General features: G+C 44.0%; 1 protein-coding gene across 14 annotated transcripts in view; it reads right to left on the reverse strand.

Annotated features, from left to right (window-relative positions):
* lef1 (lymphoid enhancer-binding factor 1) overlaps positions 1 to 21,638 on the reverse strand; it is a 110,133-nt gene that overhangs the window by 4,530 nt on the left and 83,965 nt on the right. For 7 of the 14 annotated variants that reach the window (XM_067584850.1, XM_067584848.1, XM_067584849.1 and 4 more), the window contains 7 exons: positions 15,812 to 15,944; positions 12,731 to 12,787; positions 11,799 to 11,889; positions 9,662 to 9,781; positions 8,662 to 8,824; positions 7,750 to 7,857; positions 5,880 to 5,928 (listed from right to left, as the gene is read on the reverse strand). In XM_067584850.1, coding sequence (XP_067440951.1) covers positions 5,880 to 5,928; positions 7,750 to 7,857; positions 8,662 to 8,824; positions 9,662 to 9,781; positions 11,799 to 11,889; positions 12,731 to 12,787; positions 15,812 to 15,944 — 721 coding nt within the window. Of the gene's footprint in view, positions 1 to 5,134; positions 5,177 to 5,879; positions 5,929 to 7,749; positions 7,858 to 8,661; positions 8,825 to 9,661; positions 9,782 to 11,798; positions 11,890 to 12,730; positions 12,788 to 15,811; positions 15,945 to 21,638 lie in introns of all 14 variants that reach the window. The other 7 variants (XM_067584844.1, XM_067584843.1, XM_067584842.1 and 4 more) reach the window with 7 other exon arrangements.

The raw sequence follows: 21,638 nt of genomic DNA on the forward strand, positions 1-21,638 counted from the left end.
GAATTTACTTGATAAAAGACAGAAAAGCAGCTGAAAGCCTGTATATGTTTGGCATTTCGGCTTGTAAATGATTAAAATTGTTGGAAACTAATATTCTACCACTGATTGATTTATTGATTAATCATTTCAGCATTGTAAAGCTTTTATTTCAGTCTGAGCTCCAGCATGTCAAGCTTTTTTTTTTCTTTTTTTTCCCCTTCATCATTCACTGGGCTCGGTTCGGTTTTGGCTCAGACAAGTAGGTCTGCAAGGTCTAGTAAGGAAATGTCCACACATTTAGATCAGAATCTGGTGTGGTGGAGTGTCTTGGCAGTGACCTTGGTCTGGATCACACAGCTGGCTTTGGTGACACCTTTTCAAAGCAGTCTGCTCTCTATAAAAGTTGTGGTAGTGCCGCTCTTAAAGACACAAGGGGAAAATAAAAGGAGCGGGCCAATAAAAAAAAAAAAAAAAAAAAAAAAAAAGGCACCTGGAAGAAAGAAACAAAATGTTTTGCACTGTCAGCATTTTCTTCAGCCTTGAGAAGTTCAACATAAAAGAAATCCCCCCCCCTTTTAAAAAGAGCTTTGAAATTTTTAACCTCCAATCAAACAGCTCAGGTGAGGTTGTATCTTTTCTACAGGGGCTATCAGCAACTAACCGTCAGGGGAGACTGAAACTAAAAGGGTGAAAAGAAAGAAGAGGGAAGACAGTGTCTGTGTGCAATATTGGAGAGAGGGAATGGGTGGGGTCTGGTTGCGGTCAAAAGGGGAAAAGGGAGGGGGGGGGGAGTCACCAAAACCCCAAACCTCAGGCATGCGTGGGTGAGACTAGGGGAGTACAGGAGGGTGTGGGAGGAGGGAGGAGGTAGAGGGAGGCGTTGCCCACATCTAAGGCGGCATCGCTGGGGGCCCGGGCAGCTGAAGTCTGGCCGTGTGCCCCCGCACAGCTCAGTCTGAGCCGCTGCAGGCCGGGGGATGGCAGGAGAGGCAAGGGGAGGGAAGGAGGGGGGGGGGGTGCTGGTTGCGGCACATTCAAAGAGCCTGCACAATGACTGCTCCCCTGCGCTGTGGTCTCGCTTCAAAGGCCTCCACCGCGACTCACATTCACCGTCAAGACAGAGGAGAGGAGCCGGAAAAGGAGGAGCGAAGAAAGAGGCAGAAAATTAGGGAAAGAGGTTGAAAAAGAAAAAAAAAAAAAAAGATGCTGGGCTGGAGGTTTTGCCTCTTTTAACAATGGCCAGACGGAGTAAAATAAAAATAAACACCGCTTCCTTCGGCCCTGCTGCCCTCTTCCTGCCTGTGCCCCCCTGTTACCTTGGGGCCTTTCATTCAAGATAAGCATCTCACAAGGGGAGCGTTTTATAAGGTCACATATCTCCGCCTCCTCCGAGGGGCTGCAGTGCCTCAAGGAGCCACAGGGGTGAGGGTGAAAGGTGGAGGGGGGTGAGGTGGAGAGACAGAGAGAAAGAGAGGAAGTGGAGAAGACATCACAAAACAGCAGAGACTGGACCCTCATACTGTTACTGCAGCTGGCCAAACCACGACACAATAGGCCCGTGACTCAATCAAAACAAATTTCAAGCCCCAGTCTAAACAATGGGTGCGCATAGCTGCATTTTCTCACATGTGAACACAGACCTGTAAGAGGGTTATACCCCCTCTTAACATTTTTTTTTTTTTTCCCTTTTCCTTAAAAGTGTCAAAAAGGGTTTCCCCTCCAGGATCAAGTCTCCCTTCAGTGTGAAAGATTGCTGCTTCTAAGCTCAAACCACATAGCTATACTTAAATTAAGTTTGACATACTGCCACCCTCTGGAAGTCCATACACTAAGTGCTGAGAGGGTCATTTTTCTTCACAGAGTAGGCTTTGTGGAGGTCAGAGGAGTGGCAGAACGGGAGGACTGCGGGGGTGAACATTTCCGATTCTATTTCCTACCCACAGAAACATTAGCCGGGGCGTCGCTCTGATTTAAGCCCAAATCTCTCTCTCTCTCTCTCTCCCCCCCCTCAACCTCCCACCCCAAACTATTTTTTTCCCCTCCTTTTTCTTTTTTTTTTTTTTCACAGTTTAAAAAACATTCTCTCATCTCCCATGCGCTGCTCAGAGCGAGACCCAGAGTCAGTTTTGCGATCCGGATCCCTTCCCCAATTATCCCAGGTCACTAATAAGGCGGGGTGTGGAGGCACTGGGCTGTGCCGCAGTGGCCTAGAGGCTCGGTGCCAAATTGAAACGACTCGGGAAATGGAGGCAGACACTGAATCTTGCCTAATTGCAGCCGGAGTGTGTGGCTGGCTGAACAGGCGTGTGTGTTTGTGTGTGTGTGTGTGTGAGAGAGAGAGAGAGAGAGAGAGAGAGAAAGAGAGGAGAGTGTTGAGGGTCTGAGAGAGAGAGAAAGAGAGATGAGAGGCAACAAATAAAGAGAGAAAGGGAAAAGAAATGAGAGATGGAGACTGATGAGTGGCAGTTGATTGAGACTGGGTAAACTCAGAACTCTCCAGAATGAGGGATTTTCTTCTGGCCCTTTTCTTACCCTCCCTCTGCTCTCTCTCTCTCTCACACACACACACACACACACACACACACACTCTCTCTCTCTCTCTCTCTCTCTCCTCGCTCATCAAAGTCTTTTGACAGCTGACTTCTGGCTACACACATCAGAGGAAGAAGAGCCGGGCCATGAGTGAGACAGAGAGAGTAGGAGAGACTAGCCACCAAAGCTGCTGCTTGAACAACACTTTCTTTCATGTTTCTAGACCAGGACATGAGGTTAGAGATGACCCAAGATGCACTTACCATGCTTTAACAATAGTTAACTCTCTTTTTTTTTTTTTTTTTTTTTTTTAAAGAAAGAAAGAAAATAGATCCTGAACAAAACTGATGTTGATAACTTGATTAAAGATACAAGCTCTTGATTTGTAAAGACATCCATTTTACATGTCAACAAAAGAGCACCTTCATATGAGTCTGAGCAAGATGACTCACATGCAGTTTTATGACGGTTTGCAAGTAGTTGCAACTCTATGGCCCTCACTAGCCGGATTAAAAAGCCACCTTTGTTAGGAGTGTTCCCCTCCCACCCCCCCCACGCCGTCCCACCCCCATGAAAAAAATGTGCAGTGGCTGAAACGGAGAGAAAGCCTAGAGGGCATGTATGTGTCTCGGCCAGATAACTATCTCAAAGGTTGTGAATCAGCGGGCTTAGTCAGACAAAAGGCTAACAGCGCAAGAGGAAGCAAGAAAGAGAGAAACAAAATAAAGACGGGCGCAAAGAAACAGTGAGGGGAAGTAAAGAGGATAAATACTGCACATTTACAGTCCAAGCCAATGTGAGAAAAAGAGCTGGGAAATGGAGTGATGAGGGGGGAAGACACCCTAATTTCACAATGTCAGAGTAATGACTTCTCAGAGTGCTGTTCCACTGTGGTGAGAGCCAGCTGTGTGGCGGGCCCAGTGTTTGACATGCTAAAGATAACAAAGAGAACCAACATCAAGCCATAAAACATTGCCCAACGACTCAACTCCTGGTTTGCCTCACAGGCAGAAAAACTCAGCAGGAACCATAAAATATGTTAATATAAAAATGTTTTAAGTCCCTTCATAAAATCTACCTAGACTGTAGCCTTTCATATTATGCTGCATATTCTTCATGGAGAAAGAAATGCGGTGTTGTTTGAACTGTCACACAGAAAGGTGTTCAAGATTGTGTCTCCGAAATTAACTCATTAACAAATTTCCTTTCAGATTTTTTTCATATAAGGGAGCGACAGATGGGGTAGAGGGTAGGGCAGATGAAAAGAAATAGACAAACGAGTTCATTTAAAGATGTTTTTTTGGCGTCTAAACCAAGCTAACCTCAATCCAGCTCTTTGGGATCTGCATAAATTGAGGGCTTGGGGAGTTGTGGCAGTATCCTTGGTATTATGCATATTAGTTTAAGGCTGTCACTGAGAATCAGCAAGGGTGTCCATCCCGCTGCGGCTAGGCGCTGCTAATTATTGGATCAGAGATAAAGTGCTTTTTAGCGCTCGCTCTCTACACTTTGAAAACGGGCTGAAAAAAAAAAAAAATAGAAAGAAAGAAAAGCAGCCCAATTTCTGGGTTCAGAGAGAGCCACTGGGTCAGGAATCGATCAAGTGGAAAACCTTTGTCTGGTTGGGGTGATTTCGACTTAAGACCAGATTTGTCACATCTGCCCGGCTTTTTCTGCTGCAGAAAGGCAGCGGAATAACAGGATGCTACCAGGCTCTCCGGGAGGGAGAGGGAAGGAGAGAGATGGACGGAAAAAAGATCCAGAGAGAGAGAGTGAAAAAGATTGAAAGAGGGGAAATAGAGTTGCCTGTGCCACATATTGGGAACGTTAATCCTTTCAACAAAAAAAAACAGGACAGGTGACAGTTCAGTGAAGGTTTTGACATGTCATCTGAATCAATATATCTCAACATATCTTTCACATGTGAAAAAAAAAAAAACGACTACGGAGTGCCTTTTGTTATGGAGGCATTATAGATACACTGAAACCCCAGATACCATGAAATCTTATTAAGGTATAGCATCTCATTAAGTTCCTGCCAAACAAGCTGCTGAATCCTGCTCTGCTTCACAAAGATGCAGAGAGACACAACACATGTAGTCCATATGGAGCTGAGCTGACGTCTCAGCCTCCACTAGCTGTAAAAAAAATGTTCTGGGGAAGTAAAACTGTTTTCAGATGTATTATTTAGTCCATGTTTAGAAAACACAGAGTGGATGAGCCACATTTTTCAAAACCCCTTTTTAATTAGACATTTTTCTAACACATGATGGAAGAAAAATAAGCTATAAACTGCTGACACAACATCTGACCTTTTATCCACCAGTGCACAAACAATTGATCAGCTCAACATACACACACATACACACACACATACACACACACACACATAGAAAATCCAATGCCCATTGTGCTGAGCCCATTGAGCAAACTGCCCACACAAAGCACAATCCCTCTTCAGGCCTTAACACCACTGACACAATGACTATGGCGAGGTTAGGGTGGACCTTTTTAGGATTAGTCTGTGAGTACATACTCTCAAGTCAGTGTTTAGCAGTTTAAAAAGACTTGACATATATTGAACTGGACCAGACAGGGAGGGGGATAGAGGGGTTTGTCTTACCATTTTCTCAGATGTACGCCGTTTTCATTCTCTGGCCTGTACCTGCAGAAAATTGCATCTTTTTAAAAAAAAAAATTGGAGGTGTCTGGGCGGCATAGATCTTAGCCGTCCATTTGGCCTACACAGTGTACAGACCCAAAAAAAATACTGACATTTTACTTAAGATGTAATTCTCAATGGATTAGAGTTAGAGTTGCTGAGAGGAGGCTCAAAAGCGCAGCTAAACAAGGTCAGCAGAAAGACATACTGTAGTGCAGCAGGCAAACAAATAGTGCAAAGCCCAGAGTCGGTAAGTAGTTGTATAGAATGGACAGACTAATCCCAAAGTAGGTGTAATATGTGAAGACGGGGATGACAGAGAGGCAGGGGACAAACAGATGGGGGGGGGGGGGGATGTATACAAGGAAAGTCGCTAGGAAAACTAAATGAATGACTCTGAATATACTGTCTGCAAAGAAATAAGCAAGCCGGTCTACTGAGGGCAGAATGAAGATAGTAGGTAATAGTAGGTTTGGTTAGTGTCTGTCTCTACTTGTTGTTAGTTTTGTAGATGTTTCCCTCTGTCTACTGAAAGATTAGTTGGTTTTTTTAGAGCTTTACAGAGTGTGTGTCAGTAGAAATGCAGCAGCAAAACTGTAAAAAGTGTATTCTATGGAAAGATGGTACACTCACAACCTCAGGATGCGACAGATAAAAAAAAAATAAATAAATAAAAAGAGAAGGAACTGGAAGGACTGGCGCTTACCTGTGGCCGTTTCCTGCATCTTCTCCCTCTTCCGCTTCTTCTTCTTTCCCTAAAAAATATACAGAGGAACACATAAAGTGTGGCTCCAGCACTCACGCTCACTAGACCACTCTGATATCCTGCTGCTGACTGCCATGTTCACTCATCCCCTGCTGGGCATCCAACCAGCATCCCCCGGACTCCGGAGTCCACCGCAAACCGCCACGCTGAGAGGGATGGGACTTCTCTAGAGCCTGATCTGTTGTAAGTGTGCTGTTCCTGCTCTCAAGTGCTTTTAAGTATCTCTGTTTCTATCATTTTTGGAGTTATGGCCATCCCAACTGCACAGAGGTAGCTTGTCCTTCTGTTGTGACCAGTCTGTGTCAGATTTCCTCTCCAACCACTACTACCTTTGAAGTCCCTCTAGTGACAAACATTAACATGAAGTGCAATTAAAAGTGCTCAATGTAATTAGGCTAGACTAGCTCAACGACTGTGAAGAGCGCCACTTTTTTTTTTTCCAGCGAGGTGGTGGGAGTGTGTAAGGATTTATAGCTTATGCTAAATCCCCAGGGGGGAGACTATAGATACAGATAGCAGCGTAGAGTCGTTCTAGTCAAATATGAGCAGCACTTTGGTTTCCTGCTGCAAAGTCTGCTAATCCACTTATTCATGAGCTAATCTGCCTTCTACTGCTGCGGCAGACAGGGAAGAAGAGAGACTAAGTGAGAGTGGGTGAGAGAAAGGATGAGAGAGGGGGTACACAGCAAAACTATGAATGCTACACGCTCTCCATGCCAGTGTGTTACCTATTTTGGGTGTTTCCGGGCATGATGTGCTGCCTTTATATAGCTAAAGATTTTGTTTGTGGGAGGGGTCACAGAACAGCTCACGGAGACACAAAATTTACTTGGGAGAAGTGTTTTGCGTTAAACATATCGTTTCCCTTTATCTTTTCGGTATGCCAAGCAGAAAGCAGTTCCTCTACTTTTTTTTTCCCCCTTCCTACCCGTCAAATATGTTTGTACTAACAAAGCTGGAAATTAAATGGGAGCTGGGCTAACTGTCACTAGCTGATGTTGTGTATCTTTAACTGTTCCGTGCTTCAGTGGGAGCAGAGCTGTGAAACTGTCTCCCCCTCAGCGAGGCATTTTGGCAGTGGAGCTGTGGAGGCAGAAGGAGGAGGGATGCTGTCGGTGTCCGAGGGGAGGCAGATAAACACCACAAAGCACTTTGGTGGTGGAGTGAATGTGAGTGCCGGAGCCACACTTTTAATAAAGGCTGGTGCTCTCTCTCTCACAAATTCATACACACCACATTCTCAGAGACAGATCTGACAACTTCCAACCACATACAAGCAAGCACACATGCACGCATACACACTGATACACACCAAAAACAGACTGCGTCATAAAAATCCAGCTGAACCTCCCACATTCACAAACAAAACGGGCAGCTGTAAGAGCAAAGGTTGCTGCTGCTGCTGAATGTTCAACGTCTGATGCAGCCTCCTCAACTCAGTCTAACAGTTGCGCTTTTTTTTTTTTTACATCCAGAGCTCCACGCTGATATGGAACATCAAAGACTAGCATAACCATTACCAGGCAATTTTCACTCACTGTGGCAACAATAATGTCCATGATTCTACAATCCATTTTAGTGTGGATGGTAATGTAACAGTGAATCACGGTGTTATGAATTACACATTAGGCTGAAACAAAGGGGCCACAAATGGACACCATTAGCATAGAGGGGACTGGTGTGAATTAGTGTGTGTGTCATTGTGTGCCATTTAAAGAACAAGTCATGCAACGCTGACATAAACAAACAACATAAACCAACATACACACACGCACGCGCACCTCTGCAAATCTGTTCTGTTGATACTTACATAATTGTCTCGAGCGGACCAGCCTGGGTAGAGCTGCATGTGGAGCTGCCGTTCCTTGCGGGCTAACTCATAATACTTAGCTTGCTCTTCCCGAGATAAAGCATGCCACTGTTTCAGTACAAAGGAGATTAGGGAAAAAATAGCATACAGTCAATTACTGGCATGCACTTGCATGTTCCCTGCATAGAAAAGTGTGCTGGTGTTTTGGTAAAAAAAAGGAAAAAAAAAAATTCCTTTTCAACTTCCAAACGTTTGGTGTAGAAAAAAAAAAGAGGGGGGATAAAAGAGAGACAAAGAAGAAGTGGGAAACATGATGAAGAGATTAACATACACAAGAGTCAGCGAGAAGGAGTAAAAGAGAAGGAAAAAAACTTTGATTTCATATCAAAACACTGGTTCCAATTTAGCAGCGCTTTTTATTCAAACTATGTCAGCGAGCAATTACCCTATGCAGGCCACAAACTAGGCTTTGCTGTGGCTGGCTGCCTCAACCGCCAGGCCTATTCGTTAAGGCTTTTAACATGGCTCTGTGGTTCCACTCTTTTCCCAATCCTCAAAAGGAACAAATTTTGTCATTTCCAACTGTGCCATTATCCAGGCATATTTTATTAAAGCCAATTTGATTAAATGTCAGTTAGATAGGCATTCTGTATCTGTGGCGCTGAGAGGGAAGTAATTGGCTGGGGCAATCATTATGACAATAATCACAACTAGTTCATAAAAGACTGCATGTTAATGGAGAGAGGAATCTTTGTACTTTTTAAACTAATTGGGCATGGAAACGCGGTGCATGCAGCCTGTTTAGAGCCATGGTTTGGACTGTGATCTCTTGGTGATTTTACTCAATCAATAAACATAAGCTACAGCGAGAAGGAGGCTGGTGTATCAGGGTACACCGACTATGTGACCTACCCTTCGTCCCAGGATCTGGTTGATGGCAGCGCTCTCCTTCAGCGTGCACTCGGCGACCACATTGGCACGCATCTCTTTCATGTAGAGCATGAAGGCGTTTAGCGGCTTCTTGATGTGCGGTCTTTTGGGCTCCTGCTCCTTTCTCTGTTCATGCTGGGGTTTCCTGTAGGAACAACAAAAAAAAAACAACACGGGCGGAGGTAAAGAAGTAGTAGAAGGAACAAAATAGTTGGATCTCGAATAGTTGAGAAATGAGAGGATAAAAAGCAACGGAGGAGGGAAACTGTGGTGCCGCAATGGCGACAAAAGCAGCGAGGGTCTGGTTGCTTTCAGCCAATGGTGAGGCAGCGTGAGAGGGGTTGCCACGCCACGGGCCCCTGCCTCTTTAATCATGTGCAGTTGTACAGTTGCAGCCCATCATGCGGAGAGATTACTTCACCAGTAATGGCAACCAAACCTTCTTGTCCACAGCACATTGGCAATCGCTTAAAACCAAATGCTCAAAGTCACACACTGAAAGACAGTCTGCTCCCACTCTCAACTTACTTTCTAATAACCTTTTTGATACTAATACAGTCTTGGTACAAGGATGGCCATGAATAATGGAAATATCAGTGATAACCACTTCAGGGCGCTCACAGCACTTCCCACTGCACACAGTGGGGATGTGAATTCAGTTCATCTGACCACTAATCTAGGACCTGTATCTGTTGCTGGCTAAGTGTGTTGTGATCCCTGAGGCCAAATGAAGCATAGGCCTGTTATCAGTAGAGCACGGCCCTCGCTGCTTATCTGCTCACATCAAGGGAATGAGAACAAGGCTCTGACAGAGGGTTTGTTCAGCAATGGCCTACTGTAGTGGAGGAGCGCACAAATACCTGGAAGTATGTCGTCTCAGAATACTGCACATGGAGGAGTGAGGCTTGAGAGCACTTTTTTTTAAGCCTTAAAAAGTGTGAAAGAGTGTTTGAGAAGGGTATTTTGTGTTTCTAGGACTCACATGTGCATGATGTCTGTTTCATGCAGAGGCTCGTGTTTGACCTGGGGGTTGACGATGGCCGGGTGGGGGATTCCTGTGGCGTGAGGACCTGGGGGTCCTGGCACCATGTGGTGTGAGAACCTGAAACAACAGCAGACAACGTATACTTTTGATTTGGAGGATGAAGGAGGTCAGCAGCATGTTACAGGTCCCCCAGTGAGGATAAAAATCATCAGATGCTTACAACAGCGTATACACACACGCAGAAAAAAATCCATCCATATTTGCTTGATGTTGGATGTTAAAAAGATAATATTTAGAAATAAGTTTGCTCTATATAATATTCATGATAAAGATGATGCTACTGTAGGGATATCGTCATTGACTGTGGTTCCTCATGTGTTCCCGTTCGTCTAGCTCTGGGTCTTTTTTTAAAAGCACTGATTTCATCAATCTCTTCCTCACAGTATTATGCTGGATACAGTTAACGAGACCACATGAATATCACCACAAACCATCACAAAACACTGTAAAATTTAAAAGGTGCAGTGTGTAGAGTTTAGTGGCATCTAGCGGAATGGACTTGGCAGGAATGGAATATGATATTGATAAGTATGTTTTAATTAGTGTATAATCCTATGAAAATAAGAATTGCTGTGTTTTCATTACCTTAAAATGAGCCCTTTATATCTACATAGGGAGCGGGTCCTCTTCCACGGAGGCCGCCATGGTGCACCGCCATGTTTCTACAGCAGCCCAGAAGGGACAAACAAAATAGTGGCTCTAGAGGGGGCCTTTCACATTTTTCCGCAAGTTTCACGGCCACTATTGGTTCTCCTACACACTTTGAAGGAGAGTAGGAGGGGGAGGGGGATTCAGTCACCTCTAGATGCCACTATATATTACACACTGGTCCTTTAAAATGTTGATTGGGGGAGTGGGGATTACATGGTTTTTTTTTTTTCCACACGTCATTGTGTATCCAAAGACCCAAGGAACTGTGGTGACTAATATGTTCAGTAATACAAAATGATGTGTTTGTTTTCTCACTGCACCTCAAGAACAATGAAGATGAAGTGACAGAAAAACTTATTGTGGGCGTAAGTATTTTTAAAAATACGGTTTCAATTTGAGTTGCTTTCAGTTCTGCTAAACAAGAGAAGCTCTTTAGACATGCTGTTAATTTCTGGTCACCGTCTCCGCTGAAACTCCACCTCTGGAATAATAAATAGAGCTTGTGTCTTGTCATCAGTCCATTTGTTCAGTTTGTTTTATTTGTTTCAACATTGGCTTCAACATGTTGTGGTTGTGCATTTCAATCAACATTTTGCTGATTTTTAAAAATGTTTGTTATGAGATTCATGTTCAGTACTGCAAACTCTCTGCTCCTTCAGTCTCGGGGACTTGTTGCAAGGCACAAACTATCACAAAGGATCCATCATTTCCTCTGAGTAGAAAAGCAGGAAAGTGGCTGATGTCAAGTTTGGGAAAGTTTCCTAAATCAAAAAAAAAAAAATGGGATAATGTATAGCAGTTATTTAAATTTAAGGGGTTCTGAGAGGGAGGGCATGAAGACACCAATCCTGCACCTTCCATCTGGCTTCACTCAGTGTGTGCCTGAAGCCCTGTCTTTACAAACATCACACTGACAGAGAAAGAGATAGTGAAGAAGAAACAAAGAGGATAAGGTATGTTGAAAAAATGAAAAAGTAAAAGAAATGCAAGTGACAAGGATGCAAAGAAAAAGGTGGAAAGAAAAGAGGAAAAAAGTTACTAAAAAAGTGTTTCACAACCATGAAGAGAACCTCAGAGACAGAAGTGCTTCCAGAAAGCTTTGATGGGGGTAAAGCAGCCATATGGTTATGCAAGGGCACGTACGCTGTGATGTGTTTGACATGTGCTGAGCACACAGAGGAGCGGTGTGGCTGAAGCCACAGCAGCACAGCAGGAACAGCCAGAGGCAGACCTCCCTGTGTCGGCTGCTGCTGCTGCTGCTGCTGCTGCTGCTGCTGCTGCTGCAGGCCAGCATTCCTCTGTTCGGCACACAAAGCTAGTGCAGTGTCAGTGTACATCTGATATGAAGAGACGGGGCAGTAATTGCACCTTGTTTACATGAATCAACTGTTCTTGCTTTTGCTTTCGTCTGTCTGTGACTCACCATCCGAGCGGTGGCGTGATCTGTCCCACTCCTCCAGGAGACAGGGAGTAGAAGTTGGTCATGTCTGGTCCGGGATGATGCCTCGGCATTCCTAGACAAACAACAATGGAACATAATTGTTAGATCCACGGGCTGCATATATATCGGAAACAACAGGGCTGGCTAATGAGCCTCAATACTTTTAGAGTACAAACCAAAATGTGCCTGTAAGCCTTGAGTATCAAAACGCCAAAAGGTCTTCTTTACATAATCTATAATCAGATATTTTCTGATTTCCTGAAGTGATAAATTTGCCAGTTTTACAACATTCCTTTACAGCTGATTGTGTTAAGAGGAAATTAAACAATGCTGTGTTTGAAAAGTTTGTCTTTTTTTTTTTAATTAAAAAAAAAAGTTTAGGGGGAAATGCGTGTTTATATTCCTCACAGTAGTTTTTAAAAAAGCATTGTTTTGATTTTGGTGCAGGAACTCAGGTATCGCTATTGACACGAGTCTCCAAAATGTTCAAACTGTTCTCAGCACTAGAAAATTAAAGATGCACTGATCCGATAAGCCGGATAAGGATCAGCTCTAGTTCTGATCAGGTATCAGCCATTACGTGACTGATCCACATTAATTTGTTTCTTTATTGATGTCATTATAGTATTCAAATTGTTTCCATTATCAGTTAAATTCATTCTGTCATTTTGAGCCACAACACTCCCGGCCTTCATGTTACCTTACATAAGAATGATTCCAATGAGTTCACAGCAGTGCTATAAACAGTTTTTTAATTTTGGGGAAGAACTAGCACTGGCATTGTATAGTACTGTGTAGGAGTCTACATCAGGAGAGCAAAGTTGGATCAAGAACATCCCATCATCACATGGTCAACAACAATTTGTGAAAGTTTACTCTTGATTTCAGAAACAGTAGTTTGACAAAATACTTACTAGCTTTTTCTAGACTTTCGTTCCATGGCAACTGAGCAAACTCCAGAAGATCGTGAGCTGTGGTTGGTTAAGAAGAAGTGTTTTAAAAACCTATTACTCTTTCTTACTACAAGTCAAGGATAGTTCACAGGGCTTCAACATGCCTCTTGACCTCATATTATCAACCAGTAGAAAAGGATCATATTTTCCCCGCTTTGCTAAAGTCCTTTCCAGTGTGTTTCAGTGCCTTTAAGCTGGTTAATTGAGGCTTCCCTCTTTGTGGCAGAGGCTGCAGCTCTCCCTGTAGACACGGGATTGACTTGGACTAACTGTCGGTGGATCTTCAGTACTAAGCTCCTCCATCTCCAGCTCGCCTGCTCCTACTGGGTTTCAAGGTCGAGAGGTCTCTTTTTGTAAGAAGACTTAGCAAGAACAGGGCGGGTAAAATTTAACAAAATCTGCAATGACTCATGTTTTATTGTCTAACATCTATTGGATTTTAAATGAAGTCAAAGACATGACTGAGAGACTACAGAAATCAGAATATCAGGAAATACTGTTCATACATGGACAAGTGGAATGTGCCTACACGTGTGCTTCCACACACACACACACACACACACACACAGACACACACACACAAAGTAAAGAGGGCAAATGCCTCCAGATTAGCAGCATCCTCTAATCCCTGCTGGAGCCAGCCTTTTCTCCTTGCCTCTATCTTTTCTCTTCCTCTTTCTCTCTCCAGGCTGTGGTCTGAAGGGGCCTCCCTCCTCGGAGAGGCAGGACGAGCAGGGGGCTTATATCTGCAAAGCCAATGTTGCAACGCTGGATTCATAGCGCGCATAGCACTACCCCCTGCCCACTAATCCACCACCTCACACTCCTCAGGGCTCTCCCGAGGGCAGAAGGGAAGGAGGCAAGGGGTGAGGCGGCGAGGGAGGAGGAGGGAGCCCCAACATGTTAACCTTGTCACTCACACCCTTAAGGTGGCTAATTACTCACTCCCCCCCCCCCATTCACACGTTCCCGTTGACACCCAACAACGCTTCACACTGGCATTTCCTCTCAAAACAAGCAACACTAACATGATTCTCATTGTAAAACCTGGAAATGATCTTTATTCAAATCGGCGTTCCCGTGTTATATTTCTATTTTTTTTTTTTTTTTTTTTAAACAAAGTACAATAAGGTTTAAATGTAAAAAGGCCCCATGCTCGACCTTCCATCCTGCGTTGCGGCCCTGTGCATATTAGAGCTCATAATGAGAAAATCCATGATTGTTTTTCATAATTAACGAGCAGATCAAAGTCTGAGCCCACTAAGGAAGGCAGAGCAGCAATTGGTCGATGCGAGAGAGAGAGAGAGAGAGAGAGAGAGAGAGAGAGAGAGAGAGAGAGACGGAGAGAGAGAGGGACAGCACGAAAGAGAATAAGAGAGATTTAATTTTAAGCATCTTCAGCTTAGCTCGACTGGTATACACACACATGAATATGCCTAGGGAAATCATTTGCAGCTAATTCTGCAACCGGATCGCTTGGACATGGATTTCTGTTGGGCTGTGAGTGCAAAGATCAAATACAGCAAGAAAAAGACCTCCAGGGGCGCTTTCTGTTCTTCAGTTTGTCAGAAACTTAGTGGATCTCTACGCACCAGCAAGACCAACGTGAACAGTAAAAATGGAGCACATTACTTCATAAATCGTTCTACATGACGACAAATCGTATGCGTTAATTGCTCGATTCCGTGTCAACACAGTTCTTTCCTGCTTTCATTAGAAAAATATCCAACAAAAAAAAGTGTCTGATGCATGATTCCTCTGACATATGTGGAGCACAGTTTCTTTAAATGTCTGACTCCCTTCATCTCACTACGCTGTGTGCTCTTGTTCTTCAGTTCTACATTGTTATTTATAGCCAGTCCCTCAGAACCTCCCAGCCTCATCATCATCTTCATCATCGCCTACATCCTGTCTGATCCCTCTCCTGCTTTTCAAACTGGCAGCTGTAGGAGAAGAAAGCCAGGAGAAGAGAAAAGGTGTGGGACAAAACTACGGAGGGCCCACGTCTTTTCGTATTCGTGAGGAGCTGCCAAAGTCTCCAGCTGTGCGGGGCTGAGGAGCTCGTCCAAACTGCTGAAGAGCTCCTCTGCAGCTGTCAGAGCCGTAGCTTGATGTTGTTAGTGAGAGGCAAAGAGTGCAGAGGGAGAGGGCAGAACACAGCGCGCCGTCCCACAGGCTGCTTCAAATGAGTTCATGTTTAGAGCAGATAGGAAGGATGACTTTGCTGTGACACATTTTGGTTTGTGATACTGTGTTTGCAGATAGGGGTGCAATAATACACTCAGGTATGGGTTTAGTTTTACTGAGTTCACCCTGTTCAGCATTATTGCAATATTTTGAACAAAATCACTTAAGCATAAAGCAATAGGAAGCTGTAGGAATGCAGTTTAACCCCCTTTCTTTAGGCAATGTAAAACTTTTTCATTGCCAGGTCAAATAACAACAATTCATACTGACAAAATCTGGTACTGGTAAGTCTCCATTACAAGTCCAGTACAGAATGATATCAATTTAACGTTACTTTTCATGCAGCGGTGTCACTGGTTTCTGACTTTCTGTTAAGTTGCCGATGAAATTAAATCAAGCTGGAAGTGGGAATGATGCAAAAACTATCTCCCATCACAAATTATGTTATTTATGTTTGTTGCAATTAGTAGTCTTTCTCTTGCTCACTTAACTGGGCTCAGATGGGAAAAACAGGAAGGTGCTGTTGCCCAATATTAAAATATTATCACTATTTTGATTCTGTTAAGCAAAAGGATGACAAGAACATCGATCAAGCTCTGTTAGTACATACAGAATGAAAACATTACAGCTCTCAGTGAATAATGAGAAAAATTTCACTTATTAATGTTTGTAATAAGTGATATTAGTGAGATAGGGATGTCAAACTATGGACGGCCCACGTCTTTCCATATTTTTGAGAACATCACAGTAATGAAATATCACTTATTATTGTTTGTGATTCACTGAGCTGCCACACACCTGGTGTACAAGCTGTTAGTGTTGTGTCATGTGTGGCTGTCTTTGCTTAGTCTCTACCTTGTTTGTTGTTGGCATCCTGGGGGTGATGGCCAGAATGGGATCCCGGAGCGAAGTGCTCGTCACTGTACGTGATCAGCGGAGTGAGTGGGTGGACTGCATGGGACGGCTGCACCACGGGAACTTTGTTGGACTGCAGAGAAAAATTTAAAAAAAAAGGGAGATTTTAAGAACAATGAGAGAATGATGACATTATACATGACATTCCACTGCTTTATTCCATGTGCAATATTCCTCCTTCTCGTTGTCACATGATCAGGGGACTGGTACGGCACATACTGTACGGGTGGTCGGTTGCGGGTGAAGCTTAATAGTATGGTCAAGAAAAAAAAGTAATGAAAAAATATTTCTTCTATTAGTCTGAGCCCAGCACCTTAAAACATTGTTATGTCTAGGTCAGCAGGATTGAAAAACCCCATTCCCAGAAGAAAAAGGAGGAAAAACAAGTCAAAGAGGTGCATGAGCATGTTTGAGACAGTGAAAGAGAGAACGACGCAAACAGAGCAGGAGCGAATAGGAGCGAGCGAGCAATAGAGCAAAGAGAAGGGAGAGAAAAGAGAGACTCGCAGGGTAGAGTCAGAGTAGAGGTCTTAGGCGGGAGATCAAAGGCAGTCATTAGCTGGTGAATAAGGGGAGTTCATTACAGAGCAAGAGCCGGGGGAAGGAGAGATGAGGGATGGAGGAGGAGGAGAAGGGGGGTTGGCTATGAAGAAAGAGCGCGAGTGAGACAGATGTCTGCAGCGGTATTTAATGCAGGGGTAATCACGTCAACAGTGGCCTGGCCACAGGCCCCCCATCCCCGGCTGACTCAAGAGACCTGCCTCCTGACAACTAAAATAGACTGAGCCAGGCCCAAAAAACCCTGGCCCCAACCCCCAGCCAACAGCGCTTACATGCTTCAGCAGCAATGAACACATGGTAATGCTTAGCCATGCTAAATCTACTATTCACAATCTGAGCCCAGAGCTGAGCTGGAGTCAAAATATCACCTCCACAGGATATATGGCTAATCGGAGAGACATCAGTGCAATGTTGGGCGAGACACGTCTTACACCGAGCGGCTCTCACGAGCTTTGAATCAAAGAGTTTTGTGAAATTGTAATCAGATGCTCTCATGGGAACAGTCGCCTGATTAATAATGTTGTTGAAGACACTCATCTAAATTTAGTAAGAGCATAAAACACTGAAGAGACGATATAATCAAGGGAACATTCTTTATTAACTCTCACTTTGTTGACGTGTGTGCCAAGGTGACATTCCTGCAGTGCTAAGTCGTGATTGCTGCCCCTCCTAACACACTCCCACCACACATACACACACACACATATACACAAAACCCCTCGGACACAGGGGTGACTGGAATGTCTGCATTTCCCCGAACCTCTCACGGACTGGCACCACACTCAACTTAAGACCCCCCCCCCCCCACCCTCACTCTCCCCACCTTCTGGGAATGTCCTAGCTGGGAACACAAAGTGCACTATGTGTGGAGTGTGTGTGTGTGTCCAAAGATTTCCTCGACCACATGAAGCATCATCCACATCAGACTCATTATCAGGCTGAGAATCTCATCTCCCAGGGCCAATTTCTTGCCCAGTTCTTCTCTTTATATGTGCCTCATATGCCATCATCTACCACAAGTTTCTTACCCGCTACTCCACATTGTCCACGCCGCCTGTTTCAGCAAAAACAAGACAAATCCTGCCTTAAAACTAATTAGGCCATGGTGCAGAGGATTTTAACACTAGCCCAGGTGAGTGAGGTTGTTTGACCCAGGTCAGCAAGAGTCAAAGGTGACGGGATAATCTGTTAGTGTGGGAGTGTCAGACCTCATCCTCCAGAGGGGAGGGCTTATTAGCAGGGCTGCTAACCCTTAAGGAGGGCTCACCAGGACCGAGGAGGCTGGGACATGCCTACACCAGGGGCAAAATGATAGCATTCTCGCCCATATTATTTTACGCCTCTCCACTCCCATTTGTTATCCTGTGGGAATGAGATAAGAACCTGCAGGATTATCATTTTAGCTGGAAGTCTTCTCCAACTTGTAGCGGAGAGAGCAGAAAGAAAAAAGTGAGTGGAAACAAAAGTTAGTCACTCGTACATGTTCACACATATATAAACTAAGATACAGCCAAAGAAAATGGCAATTGACTCTTTGGCATCCATGAAAGCTAGAGGCTTCTGCCATAGAAGAGAAGCCCTCTTTTGTGCTTTTTCCCCAGTTGCAGCTGTCAAATCCTGTTTTTCCTCAACTTCTTAATAAACTGCCTCCATTGTGGCAAATAAACTGCCTCTATTATGGTAAAATCCACCAGGCAAAAACCTGATGGCCTCTGTGACCAATACAGAATTTATGGCTATTTGGGTGCACATTTACACAAGCTGCATGCCCTAACTACCCATGGTTTACTTTGGGAAGAAAAGGATATCACTCTAAAAGAAATATATATATATATATATCAAGGTGAAGCAAAATCCTCACATGTTTTGACTGTTTCTCTTCAAAGTAATGGCCATTACGTGCTAACAGATACCATGGAGCCTCCATTTTAATTCTTCCAGGTGGAGACTTGTTGGCTTGCAGCTCTTGGCAGCTTCACACACGAAAAGGCACGACACCCTTTTACCAATTTCCTGGAGGAAGTAGTTGGAGACACTCAACTGACCGCAACCGTTAGGGTCATGACATGTCACAGCAATCTGATCCCCTCTCACTGCCATCCTCATTCTAAAAAAACGACCTCAGCAGTAGCAGCAGAAGCAGTGATGTCGCAATGGAGGGCGGCCATATTGGAGGTCCCTTTTATTGTATAGGAGAAATAATAGGCTTAGGATCTTTCTATTCATATTTTTCAGGGAGAGCGAAAGAGGAGAGGCAGCGAGGATTGAAAAGAAAACCGTTCCATTTGGAATTTCATATCCAGGCTTGGCCGGCCTTTTTAAAGAACCCCTCAGATGTGGTTTTAAGAGAAATTCATTGTGCGGAACTGGAGCTGGCATGGAGCCCTCCATGGAGGAGACACTCCAGTGTGTTTCAGCACGGGGAGCCAGTGACTTGGCGTGCAGTATAAAATTGGGGGTGGGGAAGGGAAATGAACGTTTCGTTTTTGTTTCTTTTTTGTTTTTTTCTGTGGGAGGATTTCTTGACGGCACACCGGTGTCTGAGCTTGTTTTCTGTCAGATTCCACCAACATCCTGCAATGGTTGCTGAGCATGGGAGAGAGTGTGTGTGTGTTGTTAAGTGTGTCTATGTGGTATATGGAGCAACTATTCCTGCTATATTGCCTTTTTAGCATCTCTATCCCTCTCTCCCCTCACAGCATGGCTTTTGTACTCCACTCAATTATACCACTTCTGCAGAGTGGAGTGGAAAAAAGGGAAAGCGGGAATTTTATAATAATCACTTCCCACTTCTGTAATTTATATGCAATGAGGACTCTTCGCGCCTGCAGCTACAATCAAGTGTGTAGAAACCATGTGAGGTGTTTCACAAACAGCTGGGGAGATGGCAGCTCGAGCAGTGGCTGTGGGTTCCCATGCTGCTAAATCTTTTCACTAAGAAGCCCTTCTCACCCCTTCTCCTCCAAAACCCAACCTCACCTACTCACGGGATTTTCTGCACTCTGGAGGGAGGGGATGCACAGAGAAAATAAGGCCTGGGATATTAACAGAGGAAAAAAGGAGAAACTGTATCATCAAATTTTTGCTGTAAAGCGCCAATAAAATGACACAATTCCTACCTGAGGAAATCATTTAAAGCAGCTGTGAATCACTGGCAGAGAGGACACACACACCCTCCTCTGATTGTTTAAATACAGTCTTTGGCTACTGTTTCCACTGACGATGTATCCATAAAGAGGAAAAGATTACAGATGGAAAGCCTCAAAGTTGGCGACTGAAGCGAGGGTGTGGCAATTACTGAAATCATACAGAGCCAACCTCAGACCAGGTGTTCACTCTCAGGTGTGTTTGTGTGCAAATTGTCCGACCTTTTCCCAACAAAAGTGAGCAAACAGTCTTCCATAGTAGCTTTACAGCACAGGAAAGAAAGAGACTGTATCTCCCTCCTCCCCTCCCTCTTTACCAAAACCAGTGGAGACCAACCTGAGGAAGCTTAAATAAATAACCAATTACCATTCGCAGAGCGGGTTGAACCCCACCAGCTTCGAGTAGAGTGCTAAAAATGGAATGTTTTATTGGCAGGGTGGCCCTTTGGCCAGGGGGCTTAATGTAACGAAACCCAATTAATGGAGAAGAAAGCCGGGCCGCCAGCAAGCGAAGGAGCGCCACGCGCCCGGGGTAATGAGACGAACAAGCGAAGCCAACCACAGGGACAGGAGTGGAGGAGGCTACGAATAACAGGAAAAGCCTGCCCTGGAGAGAAATTTACATCTGTGAAGCCCCCAATCTCTCCTTCTCCCTCCTCCTTTCATTTTAATCATAAATCCTGCGTGCTAGTCTGAGTCCGACAGTTGAAGGGAAGCAGTGACACTAAAGGCTGAGGCCAGTTGGTAAAAATGGGGAAAAACACAAAAGGGATATGGAACGTCACAAACTCGAAGCAGAGTGATGTTTGGCGAATGACTCGCATAGCAAAAATAGGCATGTACAACATATTCGATGTTATGGTTTCAGCGGCTAAGTTGCGGCGTAAATTTATCATGCGGGGGAACTTGTCACGCTGTCCTCTAAATACCACCGTTACACCCACACAGACGCACAAACCATACGTCAAACACTTCACATTAACACACATGACCGACACATGCCACTGTACAAACACGGAATCCACACACACACACAAAAAACATCAACTCAAAAAGGCATATAGACGTACTGTAAAACACAGTCATGGTACATGGCGAAGGGATCAGAGACTGCAATAACCACGCATTTAATGAATTTAACACATACATGCTACATATGAACACAAAGGAGCTATTAACAGCCGAGTGTCTTCTTTCCCACCACCACCACCACCACCACCAACCAGCAGAACAGAAAAGGACGAGGTGGATTACCCATCATCCTTCAGCTGGCATGAAGAGCGTGTGCTCCGAGCAAACCAATCACGCTAGCTCTCATACTGACATTCTGAACGTGCAAAGACGATAATTTGTGTGAAATGTGCCTGCTCCAGATGAAAAGACTTTATCCGCTTTTTAAAGTGTTCAACTCTTAATTTCTATATGTCGCGGAGCTATTAAAAAAGTGAAGGAAGAGCAACAGAACATTAGAATTGATCCAGTTGCTATTTTTCCTTCCCTGTTAAGCCACAGTAAGTTAAGCACAAGGAGGAAAGCAGAATGACTACAGTCTTCAAGGAGTTGAGGCTTTAAAAAAGGTCGTGCAAGAGGTCATGAAGGTTTCAATTTAAAGCTGCGGTATAGAGGAGGGTTAGGCAATAATTTAGCATTTTTGTATATCGCCTTTTGGTGCAATCATGCCATGGCGATATGATTATATGGTGTTATTGATGTACAAAATTATATCCAGGCAATTTGTACTTAAAAACTTCAAAATGTAGTAATTATGGTCTTTGTTTATATGTGTGAAAGATATTTTGTCTGATGCAACACATCAGCAGTAGACCACAGTTACATGCATTAAGCATCATTTGGAGTATTTTCTATGTGATTTTGCGTATGTTCAGTCAATCAACAGAAAAATGAATCTAAACTATTTTGATAATTGATTATTTGTTTCAGGCACTTATCAAGCAAAAATGCTAAAACATTCTCAAATTTGAGAATTTGCTGCTTTTCTCAGTTTTTGCATCGTTATTTTCGAATGAAATCATTTCTGTGTTTTGAACTCTTGATTGGAC

This window comes from Thunnus thynnus, chromosome 3, assembly GCF_963924715.1.
Source record: "Thunnus thynnus chromosome 3, fThuThy2.1, whole genome shotgun sequence".
NCBI lineage: Eukaryota > Metazoa > Chordata > Actinopteri > Scombriformes > Scombridae > Thunnus > Thunnus thynnus.